The sequence below is a fragment of the Uloborus diversus genome, chromosome 10 (genome assembly GCF_026930045.1).
Source record: "Uloborus diversus isolate 005 chromosome 10, Udiv.v.3.1, whole genome shotgun sequence".
Taxonomy (NCBI): Eukaryota; Metazoa; Arthropoda; class Arachnida; order Araneae; family Uloboridae; genus Uloborus; species Uloborus diversus.
Genome location: NC_072740.1, coordinates 108,963,306 through 108,979,545, shown reverse-complemented (window position 1 = coordinate 108,979,545; position 16,240 = coordinate 108,963,306). Strand labels below are relative to the sequence as shown.

The window sequence follows — 16,240 nt, the reverse complement described above, 5'->3', positions numbered from 1 at the left end:
AAACCGTACTGAAAACTAGTCAATAGATTATTAGTCTCTAGAAAATTTACTATCTTAATTTTTATCAATGTTTCAAAAGTTTTGCAAACCACCGAAGTTAGACTCACCAGGTCTATAATTTCCCGCACTCCCTTTAGACCCTTTCTTGAAGAGCGGTGTAATGATAGCCAGCTTACAGTCCTCTGGCACTGTCCCCGAGTTATAAGAAGCATTGAAAATATTTACGATTACATCTGCTAATTCCTCCGCACATTCAACTAAAATTTTTGGATAAATATTATCAGGTCCCGGAGCCTTAGTCTCTTTAATTTTTTTCAAATGAAGTAAAACATCATCCCTGGAAAATACAAAGTCCTCAAGCTATACTATAGCTTGTGTCTTGTTGGTGTCAACTGTTAAGATACAGTTATCGTTAAAAAAACTCGAAAAAAAGTTATTAAGAACATTAGCAATATCACTATCGTCCTGAATTAAAATTCTGTGCTCATCAACCAGTGGCCCAATATGACTATTTTGAACTTTCCCCGAATTAGCGTATGAAAAAACCTCTTGGGATTCCTGTTTATATTATCTTTTCTGAACCCGTACCAAATACTTAAATTTACGCCTTGCCCTACAATATTGGAGCCTATCTGCACTGTGACCAGTTTCTCTAAACCTATGAAAAGCAGCTTGCTTGTAATTTAGAGTGTCTTTAGTTTCCCTGGAGAACCACATTGACCAAATTTTTGTGTTGATACCCTTTCTCCTAAAGGAAACATGATCCCCAACCGTTTTCGCTAGCTTTTCCTTAAACTCTGCCCACTGAAGATTCACATCGCTATTGTCCAATCCAGAAGAAAAAACTGCTTTCAAACTCTGCCTAAGTGCCACAAAATCAGTATTTCTGAAATTGGGCACAAATCTAAAATTCTCTACTTTGTGCATATCAAATTTAATCCCAAACCTAATACTGTTGTTGGTCAATGTCTCCAATGTGTTCCCCTACACATAACCCCTGAACAGAACCTTCCATATCACAGAAAACTAGATCCAAAATCAAGTCCTGTCGAGTACCCTGAGTTACAATTTGATCTAAAAAACAGTCACCAATTACTTTCAAAAATTCCTCTTCTCTGCTATTACTATGGTAAAAATTATTCCAATCAATTCCTGGAAAATTAAAATCTCCCATTATAATGAGTGACCCCTTGCTTGAAATGTCACTAATAATACTAAACATCTGTTCATCTTGACCCTGGCTTAAGTTGGGTGGCCTATAAATGTTCCCTAAACGTAGTTTACTGCCCTTATTGCTCACCAACTCCAGCCAAATCATATCAATCTTATTAGGTTTATCATTAATTACCAATTCATTGCAAGTTAAAGTTTCTCTGACATAAAATAAAACCCCACCACCTCCACGGGTACAGAATATGTTTGATCCGGCGATCCTAGAGCGGGGGAAATTTTGCTGATTCAAGTCAGAGTTTTTTGCGAGATTTTAAAAATTTCCCAGAAAATAAAAAGAAAATGTGGAAACTTCCATCAAAAAATCATTTTTTGTTCTTTTTAGACCGATTAGCAATTTGTTTTTAGTCCGTGTAACTAGTCGCAATTTTGTAAACATGGATCGCTACTGGGCTGCTTATGTAAAGCAATTTCTCCTTTGGTTGCGCATGCGCAGAACGTATTTTTCCCCAGCAGATGCTCACTACGTTGGCTCTGTTGGAAATGCTGGCGCGATGTTTGGCGCTTTTCGTTTTCGCCTCAGTTCTTCCTATGTCGCTCACAACTTTCACTGTGGGAGAACACCATCGTGGTAACCCTGTGCGATTTCCCTCCACATGCTCGGAGTAAATGTTTGCTGTAACGTTTTGCGTTTTTGTTAGTATTAAAATATTTTTCATCAGTTATAATAGTGCTATGTTTTTTAATTTGTCTTTAAAAATATCTGTAAAGGGAATAGTAGAAAATAAATAACAATCATGGGAAAGTTTAACTTTGTTACTTTTTTATAAGTGGGGTATTTTATAAAATTATATATTTCACGTATATGAGATCAGCATTCGAAATCATTGCTGGTCCACTGGTCCCAGATTGGCCTTGGACCACCACAAAAAAATAATTAGTGGTCCCTGGACCCATCATTTTTTTTTTTTTTTTGTATAGTACTATAAAAATGTGGTGAGTTATTTAGCGGTAATTTTAACATGGACCGGTGATAATGTCTGCTGACCAGTATATATTCACTCACTGGTCCTAGTAAGATTTTTCAGTAATTTCTAATGTTGGATATTGTCATATATAATGAGTCAAGAAGTAGTAAAGTATTGCATTCAATAAATTTATGTTCAAATTATTTTTTAGCAGTTAAAAAATTTTCTCCTCGCAACTCTGTATTTGCCGACTTACTACATATATGCCAAGTACTTAGAGCAACACTTGTGACACATATTTTGTAAACCTATAATGATATAGAATTTTTATTTAAGCTTATATGTATCTTAAAATTTTGGGGAAATTTTCAAATGGATTGGGGGAAATGTTAGAAGGAAAAACATTTTCTGCACCCCTGACCACCTCTTTTACCTACTCTATCTTGTCTAAACAAATTATACCCAGCAATAGATAATAACTCATCATCACTTTCGGTAGCCCATGTCTCGGTAACTCCAATAATATCCAACCTCTCGTCTATTGTTATGTTTTTCAATTCTTCCATCTTGTTCCTAATACTACGAGCATTTGTATAAAAAACCTTAAGTAAGCCCATCTTAACTTTATTTAATGCTGCGTGATTATTTGAATCCCAACAGTTAAAATCTTTTCTCTTACTAGCCACCCTATTTCCATTTCTACTAAAATCCCAATAGTTAGTACCCATTCGAATTCTGCTCCTTAAAGCATGCCCCCATTCCAACTTAGTTTTTTTGATTCTGAATCCTCTATGTATCATATATGATGCTGAATGTTATGACAGCACAGACTGAAAGGAGTGAGGGGGAGGCATGAACATGGGCGGATTTATGGGGGGGCAGAGGGGGGCAATGCCCCCCCAGTTTTGGGAGGACTTTATGTAGTAACAACACATCTTCCAAATATTTAAAAAAAATTTTTTTTTCTTTTTTGAATAGTTCAGAAGCGCATGGGTGGATTTATAGGGGGGTCATATGGGGCAATGCCCCCCAGTTTTGGGAGGACTTTATATAGTAACAACACATCTTCCAAAATCTTAAAACAAAAAAATCATGACTTTTTCTTTTTTGAATAGTTCAATGAAAATGAAGAGAAAAGCAAATGTCCTTTTCTGATGGGAGAAAAGAAAAAGGGGGGGGGGGAACGAACATTAAATACAAATAGTACAGCTGTCACAGGGGTGCTGAAAATGTGTCTAAATTCACTATTTTGGACTGAAAACCATTTGGGCAAGTATATGAATGAAAATATAAGCTAAACGAGCTATACATTAAGCTGCAACACTTATAATAATGACGATTATTTTAACAAATTGGAACCTAAAGCAAAGGTTAAAAAAATCCCCCCCCCTATCGGCGCTATCAGAACGATCTACTCGTTATGATTTGTGTCCACATTTCAAGTATATTTATGCATAATATTTATGTTCTTAGTAGATTAATTGGCCTTTTGAGAAATTCTAAAAAACAAAAAACATAGTTTTTTTCCTTCTCTTTTTTTAAGAGAGAGAGAAAGAAAATTTATACTACTGCAAACTGAATTTCAGTTATCTGAGTGTTCTGATTACATGAATCTTTTTACTTAGAGTACAATTTTACTTACTTTACAAATACTGTTTAAAAAGTAAGGTAAGTCATAATGATCTAAGTCTAAGTGAGTCAGACCTTGTCATTATTGAAATCCAAATAATTGAGTCATCAAAAGTTTTGGAAAAATTTGCTGAAATTTTATAAAAGTCTATAAAAAGCTAACAAAGATTGGTAAAATAGTAAAAATCCTTTAACCGTAAAAACTGACCAATTTTCGTTAAAATTTCAAACAAATCAAGCAAAAATTTGCAGGTAAGAGTGAATTACAAACATGGCCGAATTTGCTTATAAGGTAAACAAGCTATTGCTTAGGGCCCCTGTTTTGAAGTGGGTTCCTAACTCCCCCCCAAAAAAATTCATGATTCGTTCCTTAAAAAATGGAAATTGCTTGAAAAAAACTAATTTCATTTTTAAGTGCTTGAAAACCTTGAATATTTAGAAAAGTGTGGCTACAAACCTTAAATTTTAAAATTTCTAACAAATGGTAGAGGGGGGGGAATGCCAAAATATGTCAAATTCAGCTGCTTGCCACATCCTGTATTAGAAACGTAAAAATCATGGTTCTCATGTTTGTAACATATTATTTGAAATAAATTTTTGTAACTCACATAATTCATATCTTGCTATTTATTCAATCCCGAATGCAGTATTTTGGAAATTCTTTTGTATTGATTGTTTTTATCTTACTTCTTCTGCATATTGTCTATCTGTTTAGCACGGAAAAAAATACACACTACTTCTATTTCTTTTCGTTTTCTGCCCCACTTGCAACTGAAGAAAAGTTGTTGTCATGAGAAATCTGTTTTCTTTTTTCTTTTAAATTTAAAATAGCTATTTCTAATAAAGCTAGAACAGGACTGTAAAAATTTACAGTCAAGTACTAAAATATCAGAGACTGGAAAGTACAAATGAAGTGCGTTAAATAATTTTATTTATTCTAGAGTCCTTGAAAATAATTAGATAAGTCTTTGAAAATCCTAAGCAAAGTGGGCTCCAATTACTTCTACTGCATATTGTTAATCTGTTTAGCCAGAAAAAAAAATGATACACTACCTCTATTCGTTTTCGTTTCTGAACTACTTATAATTAAAAAAAAAGTTGTTGTAATGAGAAATCTATAGTTTATTTTTTCTTTCAAACTTAAAATGGCTGTTTCTTACAAATTTTGAACAATACTGTATAACTGTATAATCTAGTTATCACTTTCTATGTCTATCCAATTAACCTTTATAAGACTTCAAAAAGCAGCATTTTATATCCATTTTACAAAATTTCCTCCGGGGGAGAAACCCCCGGCCCCCTAAAATTGGAGTCCTGCGTCACTCTCTTGATACCATACTCTTAAGGTGAATTCAAAAAGGACAGCATGAAAACACGCATTAATGAAAACGATACACAACTAGTATGTTGTGGCCATCACGAAACTTTCTTCTATATTTTTCTTTTTTTTCTGATCCCTCAACATGCTTGATGAGGAAGCAATATTCCCAACAAAAACAAAATTTCACATGAAAAATCTTGACGACCATTCCAATGTCTGAATTATTGCAAAAGCAAAGCAAAAAGCGAAAAATGAAAGTTATTTTAAAAGCCTTGCTTAAATTAATTACAAATATTTTATTTATTAATAAACATAAGATGGCAACAGTTAAAAATTTTAAATCATTGAGATAATATTTCCGATCATTTCCATACAATTAAAATCACGAGAAATACGCAGACGACAATCTATTACGATTTATCTTTCTTATTGTTGCATTAATAAAAATATTTTTATTCGCTAAAAAATAATGATAATAAAAATAAATCAGCACTTCTTGGCGCGATTGGCGCCAAAGTTGAACCAAAGCCTGTTTACATATAAATTCACATATATTCCAAATTTCAACCAGAACGTAGCATTACTTCTTGAGATAGGGCACTCACAATGGAAAAAAAGAACGGGCGATTGCGCTACCCCCTTTTTAGCTGTTGACACCAAAATAAAATCAGCTCTTATACCCACTAAGGGCTACTTGCCGATAAATTTTTCTTTCATTCCGTTCATTATTTCTTGAGATACAGCAGGCACAATTGACGACGAAAAACGTTCTATAGCTCAACCCCCGTTTGAGTTATTGACACCAAAATTGAATCAGCACCTGTTCTTGTTAATGGCAACATATGGACCAAATTTTGTTTGATTCCGCCAGTTAGTTCCTGAGGAATAGCAATCACGCGTAACTCAAAAAACGTCCCATTGCTCCACCCCCCTTGGAGGAATTCGCGCCAAAAACCAATGGGCACAAGTTCACATAGGGGCACATATGTGTACCAAGTTTCGTTCAATTTCATGCGGTAGTTTTTGCTGTAGAGCGGCCACAAAAAACTGGTCACACACAGACGTGACACACATACACACACACACACACACACACACAGACAGACAAACATTTTCCAAAAATAGTCGAAATGGACTCAGCACACCTTAAAACGTTCGAATCCGTCAAAATTCGAAATTTGAAAATTTGCACGAATCCAATACTTTCTTCTATATATTAGATATAGAAGAAAGTAAAAAGCAAAGCATGGACTTATGCATCACAGGAAACAAACAAAAATATGAGAGTGGGGGGCAGTAAAAATGTTGCTAAAAAAGAAAAAAAAAATCCTGCCCCCCCAAGAACTCAGTCCTAAATCCGCCTATGGGCATGAAAAATGAAAGAGGACAAGATTCAGTTGTTTAAATTTATCAAACAAAAAGATGTTAACGGGTTAAATTTTCGCATGGAAAGCCGGACAAGATGTCATTGTTTTAAGCTATTCAAATCTCAGGTAAACCTGGAAATAGCAAAAATTACTACTTTAGTGGGGTTGTGGGCACCTGGAGAAGCTTACCAAAAGAGATTGTAATGTGCAAGGGTGTAGATAGCTTTAAGAGAGAAATTGATCTTCATTAGGGAATAATAAATTGCCTAGCTGTGCTCAAAGCTTGTTTTTGCTTGTCACATTTGTAAAATTTATTTGTGTTTTATACATATCACATTGGTGGACCATTCAGCTGTATCTTTATAGTTAGCAGTGTGCTGGAGTAATGGCCATTATGTCTTAATGTCACATTATATAGTTTTTTTAAATTTCCAAAAGAAGTGTTAAATTGACTGAATTGCAAGTTTGGTGTTCAGCATAAGCATAGCACGATAAAATATTTTTGGGGGCACAAGCCTGTCATTTCAGGGCTGTAGGATAAGAGTTTCCCTTCCCCTCAATTATATATGAATGAAGTGTGTTTATATTTTGTTGATTTTTCAAATACATACCATATATTGAGAACACACATTTTGCCCTCTTCTGGAAGCAATTTCTGGGAGAGTAGTACACACAAATCCCTCCCCCCCCCTGCCTAACATTAACACAAATAACTCAAAACATAGTTTTATTTGAAATTTTTGCAGAAGAAACCTCCTAGAAGAAGGAAGATGGGTTATAAATCTTTGTCCTGCCTCAGAAAATCAAAGATTTGCCACTGACAAATGCAACAAGGTTTATATTTCTCAGTTCTGGAAAGCAATTCCCAAATTTGTGACAATATGGGTGACAAAAAACCCTAAAAATACTTGCTTCTGTGCTGCAAATATACTATGTTACAACAAAAGATTAAGTTAGCTCCTCGAGATATGGAATTGTTTTATGCTTTTTAAAATTACTACCCGAAGTTTTCAAAAGAGCATTTGAGAGGCACAGTGACAGATGCCACCTAAAATGAAATGTTGTGGTCTTTTCTTCATATTAATAGATTTATATTTTTAAATAGTTTGCAGTCACAACAGCCCCCCCCCCTTCCCCAACACATCAGGAATTCATACATTAAGTACACCATTACTGGGCTCCATAATAAGATTTAAAAAATGGCCACAATCGCAGATTCTTTTCGCAAAACTTTCAGAACAACTCAGGAGTCAAAGATTGTGTTCAGAATGTTGGGGGGGGGGGGGGGTCACATGCCTATGGTATCACGCTTAATACTATGCCTCTGGTGCTTAGTTGCATTTGCAATGTCTCACAAGAATGCTTTGAGGTAAGTTTAATTTGCAAGAAAGGTTGTTTTATGTTGCTGCCTGCTGAGTAGCTCCTCTTCCTACAGGAGATGGGAGAACGATGCACAAGAAAAACTGAGCAGGTCACCAACAAAAATTGCTGTATAGTCTTGTGGTGTAATTGAAACATTTTTATGACATTCAACAGAGGACTAAATGGTAAAAAATGTTACAAACGAACTCAAATGCACTTCATTTTAAAAGACTTTGGGAGGGGGAGATCTTTTAAGAGCACTGTTTCCAATCAATCCTACTTTAACTTGGGGTACAATAATGGTGTCATTAGTATTAGGTTTTATGTCAGTAAATAATACCTTGCAAAATGAAATATTTTACGCCATAGTTGGTGAGTATCATGATCACGTTTGGGTGGGTCACTTGGTATCATACACTATACCCAAAACATTTCCATAGATGATGGGTGTCTGCTAAATATGTAGGTATTTTTTTCTTTTTAAAAATATTTTATACAACTATAAACATATTCAATTGCTGAAATTTGAACAATTATTTAGGAATATATGAATTCACATGAGCTGAACATGAAATGTGCTGAAGAAACGGAAATCTACTGATAAGCAAAATATCTAAACAAGCAGAAAAAAAATTCAATGCTCATTCATCAGTTTACTACATTTAGCAAACAACAAAAGTTAATATTTTTAACGCTCTTTTTTTCCTCTGCTCAGCAAAAATATAATGCATGATATGAAAGTACTTTTTTGAAAAAAATTGAAAGAAAGTTGGCAATTTGAAGAAAGAAATGCTACTTACATCAAGTAAAGTATGTAATTTTTTATCTTCTAAAATGGACAAAAGAAATTCTCTGTCTTTAATGGTACTATCTGATAAACACTGTATCGTATCTAAGCTATCTAAAACCACTGATATTGCACCTAAAAGAAATGAATAATTAATACAACATTTATTTAAGCAATTCAAATTTTGAAAATGCAAAAATATAAAAAGAACATGTGCTTTTATATAATAAAACACCCAGGATAATATATTGAATATTCCAATGCTTTTATGAACTACATAAATCCGGAAAAAGCAAAAGCTAGAGCAATTGCAGAAAATTCAGTACATTTAATATTTATGTGGTTTATTCTAGTTTTATTAAGAATGTAAGAAACATTTTTTCCCCCACTTCCTTAGGAAAATACACACACACACACAAAGATATGTATAAAAGTAAATAACGTAATTATTCACCTGCAGCAGTTATTTCATCTTCAATACCATACTCTGAACTTCCATCATTGATTGGATCATAATAATAATTGTTCCACTTTGGGCTAGATACAGCTGCTATAACAGCACCCTAAAAAATCAAGATGTGCATAAATAAAACTTTGAACATTACATTTTAATAGCAAGACATCATTTGCTAAATTTTCAATAAATAATTCATGAATTTATTATGCTGTATGATTATAGGAGGATTGGAACTTTAATAGTGGTAACTGTTTATTTACATCTAACATAAAAGTGATGCCAGGGGTCTGTCCAGGATTTTTCACAGGGTCCGTTTTTTGTGAAAAATCAAATAATTTTGTGAAAAATGAATTAATTTTGTGAAAAATCAAAAAATTTTGCAAAAAAAAAAAATTTGTTAAAACGAAATTTTAGAATTTAGAGATGGCACAAACTGCATCAATTAAACTTAGAGCTGAGTGTTTTCCTCTTCTATGACGAGAAAATCATTCTGGATTTTTTTTTCTGATATTTGGCGGGGGGGGGGGGGCATCGCTCATTCAAGTATCAATATTTATCTACAATTCTGCATTATGTTAAATTATACTAGATATATTTCTGTACAGTATTTAAAATAATAGTAACAAAAATATAAATAAATAAAACAAAATTCAGAATAGAGTTCAGCATTCAACTTTTTGACCCAAGACACTCTTAAAAAGCACAGAATTTCGTTTAAAACTTATAAATTCCGTGATTTTAACAAAAATAAAAAAATATATTTTAATTGTTTACCTCTTAACAAAGCGTAATAATCATCAAAAATTCGAAAAATCGGATTCCCATAGCGGATGCAAAGAGATCGCAATTCTCAAAGTGAAGGCATCAAAAGTATAAAAACGGCTTGTAAAAGAAATATTTTTGATAAAATTATTCTAAAATTGCATTTTAGAGTCCTATGATAACATATCATTAATATCTGTGGACACAGTTGACCCCCCCCCCCCCAAAAAAAATAGTAATAAAATAAAATAAACCATCTATTCAGCATTTTTATTTTTGACTCATTACAGAAAATGGAATTTTGCTTTAAAAACTTGAAATGAGAGTTAAATAAAGAGACTTTTCATTTATTTGAATCCTAATAAAGCGAAGTTAGCTTGAAAAAAGAACAAAATATGATTCTCATATCGGATGTTAAAAGATTGCATTTTTCAAAATGTAGACATCTAAAGAAAAAAAAACGATAATTAAAAGAGTTTATTTAAAGTTAATCATCCTTGTTAGCATCGAAAAATCAAAACCCGTACAATTTTCTCCCAAAGTAACAATCAAACATCGCACCGCACCGTAAAAACGCAAATATTGACAAAAAACGCAAATATTGACAAGCCGACAAAATGATGAGAATATTTTCTAATCAAGTCATTATAAAGGTTCAACGCCAGACGCTAAGTGGTGATAGTTTTGAAGTTGGTAACCCTATCTGAAGCGATCATATTTTTTCCTCACCCTTACTATTCCTTTGCAGTTCTAAGTTCATTTCGCAGATATATATTATTATTGTTTATTAAATCATGAGCGGAGAAAAGTGCTTACCAATGCCTTTTCAAAAAAGTTTACAACAACACCGCTGCTAATTAGCTGTGATAAAACAAACAACCATTATATTTATTTGGCAGTAGCAATTATTTATCGCTTGCAGGAGCATCGCAAGAGTGCCGATTTTTTCTTTTTTTCAAAATTAACCGATTTTGTATAAGCTGATTCCTCTAATTTGACTTAAAAAAAGGTTCCAAAAATTATCGGTTTATACACAGAAATATGCGTTTTTTTTTTTTTTTTGCTTTCAGATTTGCTCTTTCAATAAACAATTTGTGACAGGTCCGATCTTGTTTATCAGAATTTTGTGAAGGGTCCGTTTTGTTTGATCGTGATTTTGTGAAAGGTCCGTTTTGTTTGATCGGGATTTTGTGAAAGGTCCGTTTCGGTTGATCCGATTTTTGTGAAAGGTCCGTTTTGGTTGATCGGATTTTTGTGAAGGGTCCGTTAACGGACCCAAATATCCTCTGGCCAGACCCCTGGATGCATGGCACCAAATTTTTACAATCCTTCAATACAGTCACCAGCATTGTGTAGACCCCATTTCTAACAATGTAGAAGTTGTAAGACACGTGTAGCTCACCTGCTCTGTAGATAATTTGAACGAGGTAATCTGCTGCCACAAGAATCTCTAAAATAAACCTAAATTGAATGCCATGAACTGGTTTCTTCATCTTAGGAATGAAGTCAGAGTCACAAACACATAAGCTATTCTGACTTTGACATAAGTCCTAAGATGAAGAAACCATTTTGTGACATTTACTTCAGAACTGTTCCAGAGATTACTGCATAATAGACACTGCTACAGATGTTCTAGGATTCTACATATAAGTTTAGCCAGCAGTGCCGCATTTCAAGTAACAAAGTCAATAGAAAGCCTGAATTTATCAATAGATCTAAGTCAAAAAAATCTAAGGTTCTTCAGTCTCTGTATAGAAATTCGGTAAGAACTCATTCAGAGTATGCTGCTCTGTTTTGGTCTCTTTATCTCAAGAAAGAAAAGGGCTTAAAGAAAGGCTACTAGGCCGGTAAGGAGAATTTCACATTTAGATTATGATACCAAACTGAAAAAGATTTAATCTGAATAGCCTGGAGCAAGGGAGAGTCAGAGGGGACATGATTCAATTGTTTAAAATTATCAAAATGAAATATGTTGATGGGTTTCAATTTTCACTCAGAAAGCAGGACAAAGGGTCATTGTTTTAAGCTATTCAAATCTCAGGCTAACCTGGAAATGAGGCAAAATTTTCCACTTTAGTGGGGTTGTAGGCACCTGGCACAACTTATCGGAAGAGGTTGTAATGAGCAAGGGGGTAGATAGCTTTAAGAGAGCCATTGATCTTCATTGGAAACTAATAAATTGCCCAGAACCAGCTTAGCTAGGTCAAGAGCTAGTTGCTGGTCATCACATTTGTATTTGAATCCTTGGAAACAGGTTGTACATGATGCTGCTGACTATATTAGATGTAAATAAATAGTGGCCACATTACTAAAGTTCCAACCCTCATAGACAGTATATGATTTGCTCAGTCTTTTAGTACTGAAGCACTTTGAACGGATATTCAGACACACAGGTAGAAAAACCCTTTTATGGGTTAAAATCAATGAACTTTCTGTTACCAACCTTATCTAATATTATTCATATTAAATGAAGTTTTCTTACGACTACAAGTACAGTTACAAAGACTCTTAGTTGTATGTTAAATTTTTCATTCATCTTTTTCAGCTAGATATAATTTCCAAAAAGTCCGATTAGAAAGAGAAAAATACTATTTGGTTTTCATCTTCGTATCTAAATCCTTTCTGCAAAGCATCAATTAAAATTCTGAATTAGTTCCAAATGCAAGCATTTTCCAAAGAAATAATTCATTAAATTTAAAGAACACATTAAATTTGAAAAATGTCTGATTTTTTACAGAGCTAAATAGAGCAGTTTCAGATGGAATCACAAGTGCTTTAAGGTTTACATATTGCATTGATGAAAATGTGTTTGCAAAAAAATTTGAAGCCTGTGGACATGGGTGCCATTTTTCAGTACTGAAGACAGTTTCATCTTTAAAATAAAAAGAAAAAAAGACAGCAATTGAATTTTTATCTTTCAATTGAAAGATCCCAAAAACCTTTAAGATGAAAATCCGTCTGAAGATTTTTTTAAAGACTGAATTTTATCTCCCCTTTGAAAAGTAACGCCCATGCCTCTGGGGAGTTGCCAAAGAGCTTTAAAAAAGGGAATTGAAATTTGATTTTTGGCAATGATACAGGAGAAATTTGATTGCAAAGGGCTTGAATTTTCACAGAACTATGTGGAAGCAGTTTTAAATGGATTCACAAGTGTTGCATTTTCAGGCGTATAAAGAAGTGTTGCAGTTTCAGATAGATTAACAGCGTGTAGTTTTACATATTACATTTATGAAATATCTTAAACAGAGAAATAAAGTATATGAGAAATTGTCAGAAAGATTTAACATTAAAGAAAAAGATTTATTAACACTAATGCAGCATTTTAATTACTGTACACATTGTACAGAAAAAACAGCATTTAAAAATGCTTTTATTTTCAGAGCTTCTGTTTTATCAGAAGATTTTTGTTTTATATTTGACTAAAAAGCAACATTAGCATTTCATTGCACATTTCCTTTGTGTAAATGCACTATGACCCACATATTTTTGATATTGGCAAAAGCAGAATTCAGGATGCAGAAGAAATTTACATAGAATACATAATTGCGTACAAGTGTAAGGAAAATTATAATATGAAACAGGATGAAATGAATCCATGTGCAACACAGTGCCAATTTCTGCACTGTACAGTTCTTGCTCTTTGTTTATTTATCTGCATAAGTCATGCTGAATACCAATGTGATGTGCGTAACATAATGCAATAACTACTTCCCTATTCATTAACGCATGAAAAATAAATGTAAATAAGGAAAATAGGGTCATTTCCAAAATTTTAAAACTTACGCGAAATGGCTACAACACGAATTTTTTCAGAGTAACGAATTTTAGAGCTAACACAAAAATTTCATTCACAACACGAATTTTTTGGAAGGAAGTACTCGCTTCATTATTGGCTACAAAATATTTATTTCCTAAATGTTATTACGTCCCTTTAAGCATCACTGACAGTGAAAGTTCTCACGCCAAACTAATCTACACATCGCGTTGTTAGTGCATCAAAAAACCACTTAGCATCTTTCATTTATTCATTTTTTCATTCTAAATATTAAAGTGTATGAAATTTCTGGCACCTCACTGGCACCTTTATCTAAAAATTGTGATGATGGGAAGAAAAAGAAAGTTTCTGATTTTAAGCTGTTCTTGTATTGTAGATTAAAGAGATAAGAAAGAGGGGCTGTTGCCCCAAATTGAAACGTTACAAAAGAAAAGGCGAAGCAACCATATTTAAAAATGCATTAGATGAGAATAACAATCTGATCATGGACCATAAATCATCATTATCTTCATTTTTTAACACATAAATATTATTACTGTATCTACTGTACAGTACTATTATAGTTCAGCATTTTATTATTAATACATACTTTGCGTACCGTGTTGTTTTATTTTATGTCTATATCTCCCATTCATTTTGAGCATTTAAAATATTTCATGTTGAATAAAAGTTTTTTTATTTTTTAAATACGGTAAAAGTTCAGTTTTTTATTTAAGAAATGGTACTGCGTAGTTAAGGAAATTTTTTAAAGCAGTTTGAAGGGTGTTCATAAGTGTCTAAAAGAATTTGGCATGCTTTAAAAAAATGTTTTACATATATTTTTCCACAACGCAAAATTTCAACTTATGCAAGGAGTCTTGGAACGCATCCTTCGCGTAAGTCGGGACTCGACTGTGTACAGTTTTCGAAACAGTAGTTATTCTCAGCTGAAATCTAATCAAAATTTCTATGAATACATATATGTATAATAGTAACTCAATAGGGCATGACGCTAAATTGCAGTTGTGTTGCTGTACTGAAATTAGAAAAAAAAAACGAACTTTATTTTACTATGGTAAATTGCAGTATCACATATATTATTTCTCATGGGTGCTTTTGTGGGAAGACCATAATTTTCTGATTACTTCATCAAACTTCAAAAGCAAAACATTATTTAAAAGGTTTTTTGCTGCTATCAGCAAAAAAAAAAAAAAAAAAATCTTTTTTGCTGTTATTAAGAGAAATTCGTGTGAAAACCAACTTTTTGAACTCCTACTATTGAGTGCGAAAGAAAGGAAGAAAACAAATCCTCCATATAAACATATTTTTAAATGCAAAGCTTATATAAAGAAGCACTAATAAAAACTTTGATAATTTTATAAGAGTAAACAATGTAGTTTATACAAACCTTTAGTTTTCTTCTGGCATTAAACCTTTTAAGTTCTTCTACTGTTTGGGAAAGGTGTCTTTTTGGAGCACATCTTTCTCTTCCCTATTTAAAAACAAAAGAATAATACATAAATAGCGCTTTACAACTTATTTAAAAGTTTCTCAGATGGAATAAAGTACTTATTTGGTCTTCAAAAGTAAGAGTAGTTTTTGCAAATTTTCTAAAATTAGTATAATGCAAAGATAATTTTGCAATTATTATTATAATTACAATATTGAACTTAGCAAGATTTGAAAAAAAAAAAAAAAAGATGTATGGGAGGACAAAAAAGCAACTAACAAAAACAGATTGAATATCAGGTAATCAAAATTCTAAAATTTTATGGGTTTTCAGTTCTGTTTTAATGCTTCTGAAAGGAAGATGAAAAGAGCAATGAGGGACAATGAATTTTTGCAAGAAAAAAAAATCAACTTTTGTGAAGGTTTATTTATGGAGAAAAGCAAAAAGTCAATATAACAAAATAAAAAAATCATATAATAACAAGTCCTGCCAACCCTTCAGCATTATGCAGGAGCTTTCTACATTTAGCCTCTATTTTCAACATGATGCATCTGCTTTTTTGTATCATTAAAACATTTATGCCTCTGACATTAAGCAGTGGCGTACCAAGCATAGGTAACACCTGAGGAGGAAATTTGTGGTGCCCCCCCCCCCAAAAAAATGTAAAAAAAAAAGGTTTTACTGTTCCATGAAAACATGAAATTCAGACAATTTTCAGAAAAAACTAAATTTTGTGTTACTACAAATTTTAAGTGGGTCAATGTACCAATGTGCAAAAGACAAATAACAACTGTGAACGCTTTTTATACAGAGTGTTCTGATTTAACCTGCAAAACCTTTATTTTCACAACCGTTAGTCCTAGATGTATACTTCCAATTACAAAAATGCTCAAAATCAGATGCAGAGTTACAATATAGAAAGTTTGAAGTGAAAATATAAATAAGTAAAAAAAATGAAAAAATTAACTTTCTATATGGGCCTCAAGTCCCCTAACTTATATTTAGGAAAATAATCTCCATTGAAAAATAATTCCAATACAAAAAGTTTGACATTAGTACAACCAATATTCACCAAGACATGAAACGCAGCGTTTTGTGACTTACACCACTTTTCACTCACCAATCAACACCTTTTGGGGGAAAATCTAGCAGTTAACAAGCGTTTAAAATTATATGTGTGCATCAAGTGTGGTTTTTCAAATTGTTTGAGGTT

The 16,240-nt window shown here is 32.9% G+C and overlaps 1 protein-coding gene across 1 annotated transcript in view; it reads right to left on the bottom strand.

Moving 5' to 3' along the window:
• LOC129231130 (peripheral plasma membrane protein CASK-like) overlaps positions 1-16,240 on the bottom strand; it is a 222,412-nt gene that overhangs the window by 94,599 nt on the left and 111,573 nt on the right. The window contains exons 10-12 of the mRNA XM_054865377.1: positions 14,986-15,069; positions 9,059-9,167; positions 8,618-8,739 (exon numbers count right to left, since the gene is read on the bottom strand). Of these exons, the coding sequence (XP_054721352.1) occupies positions 8,618-8,739; positions 9,059-9,167; positions 14,986-15,069 (315 nt within the window). The remainder of the gene's footprint in view (positions 1-8,617; positions 8,740-9,058; positions 9,168-14,985; positions 15,070-16,240) is intronic.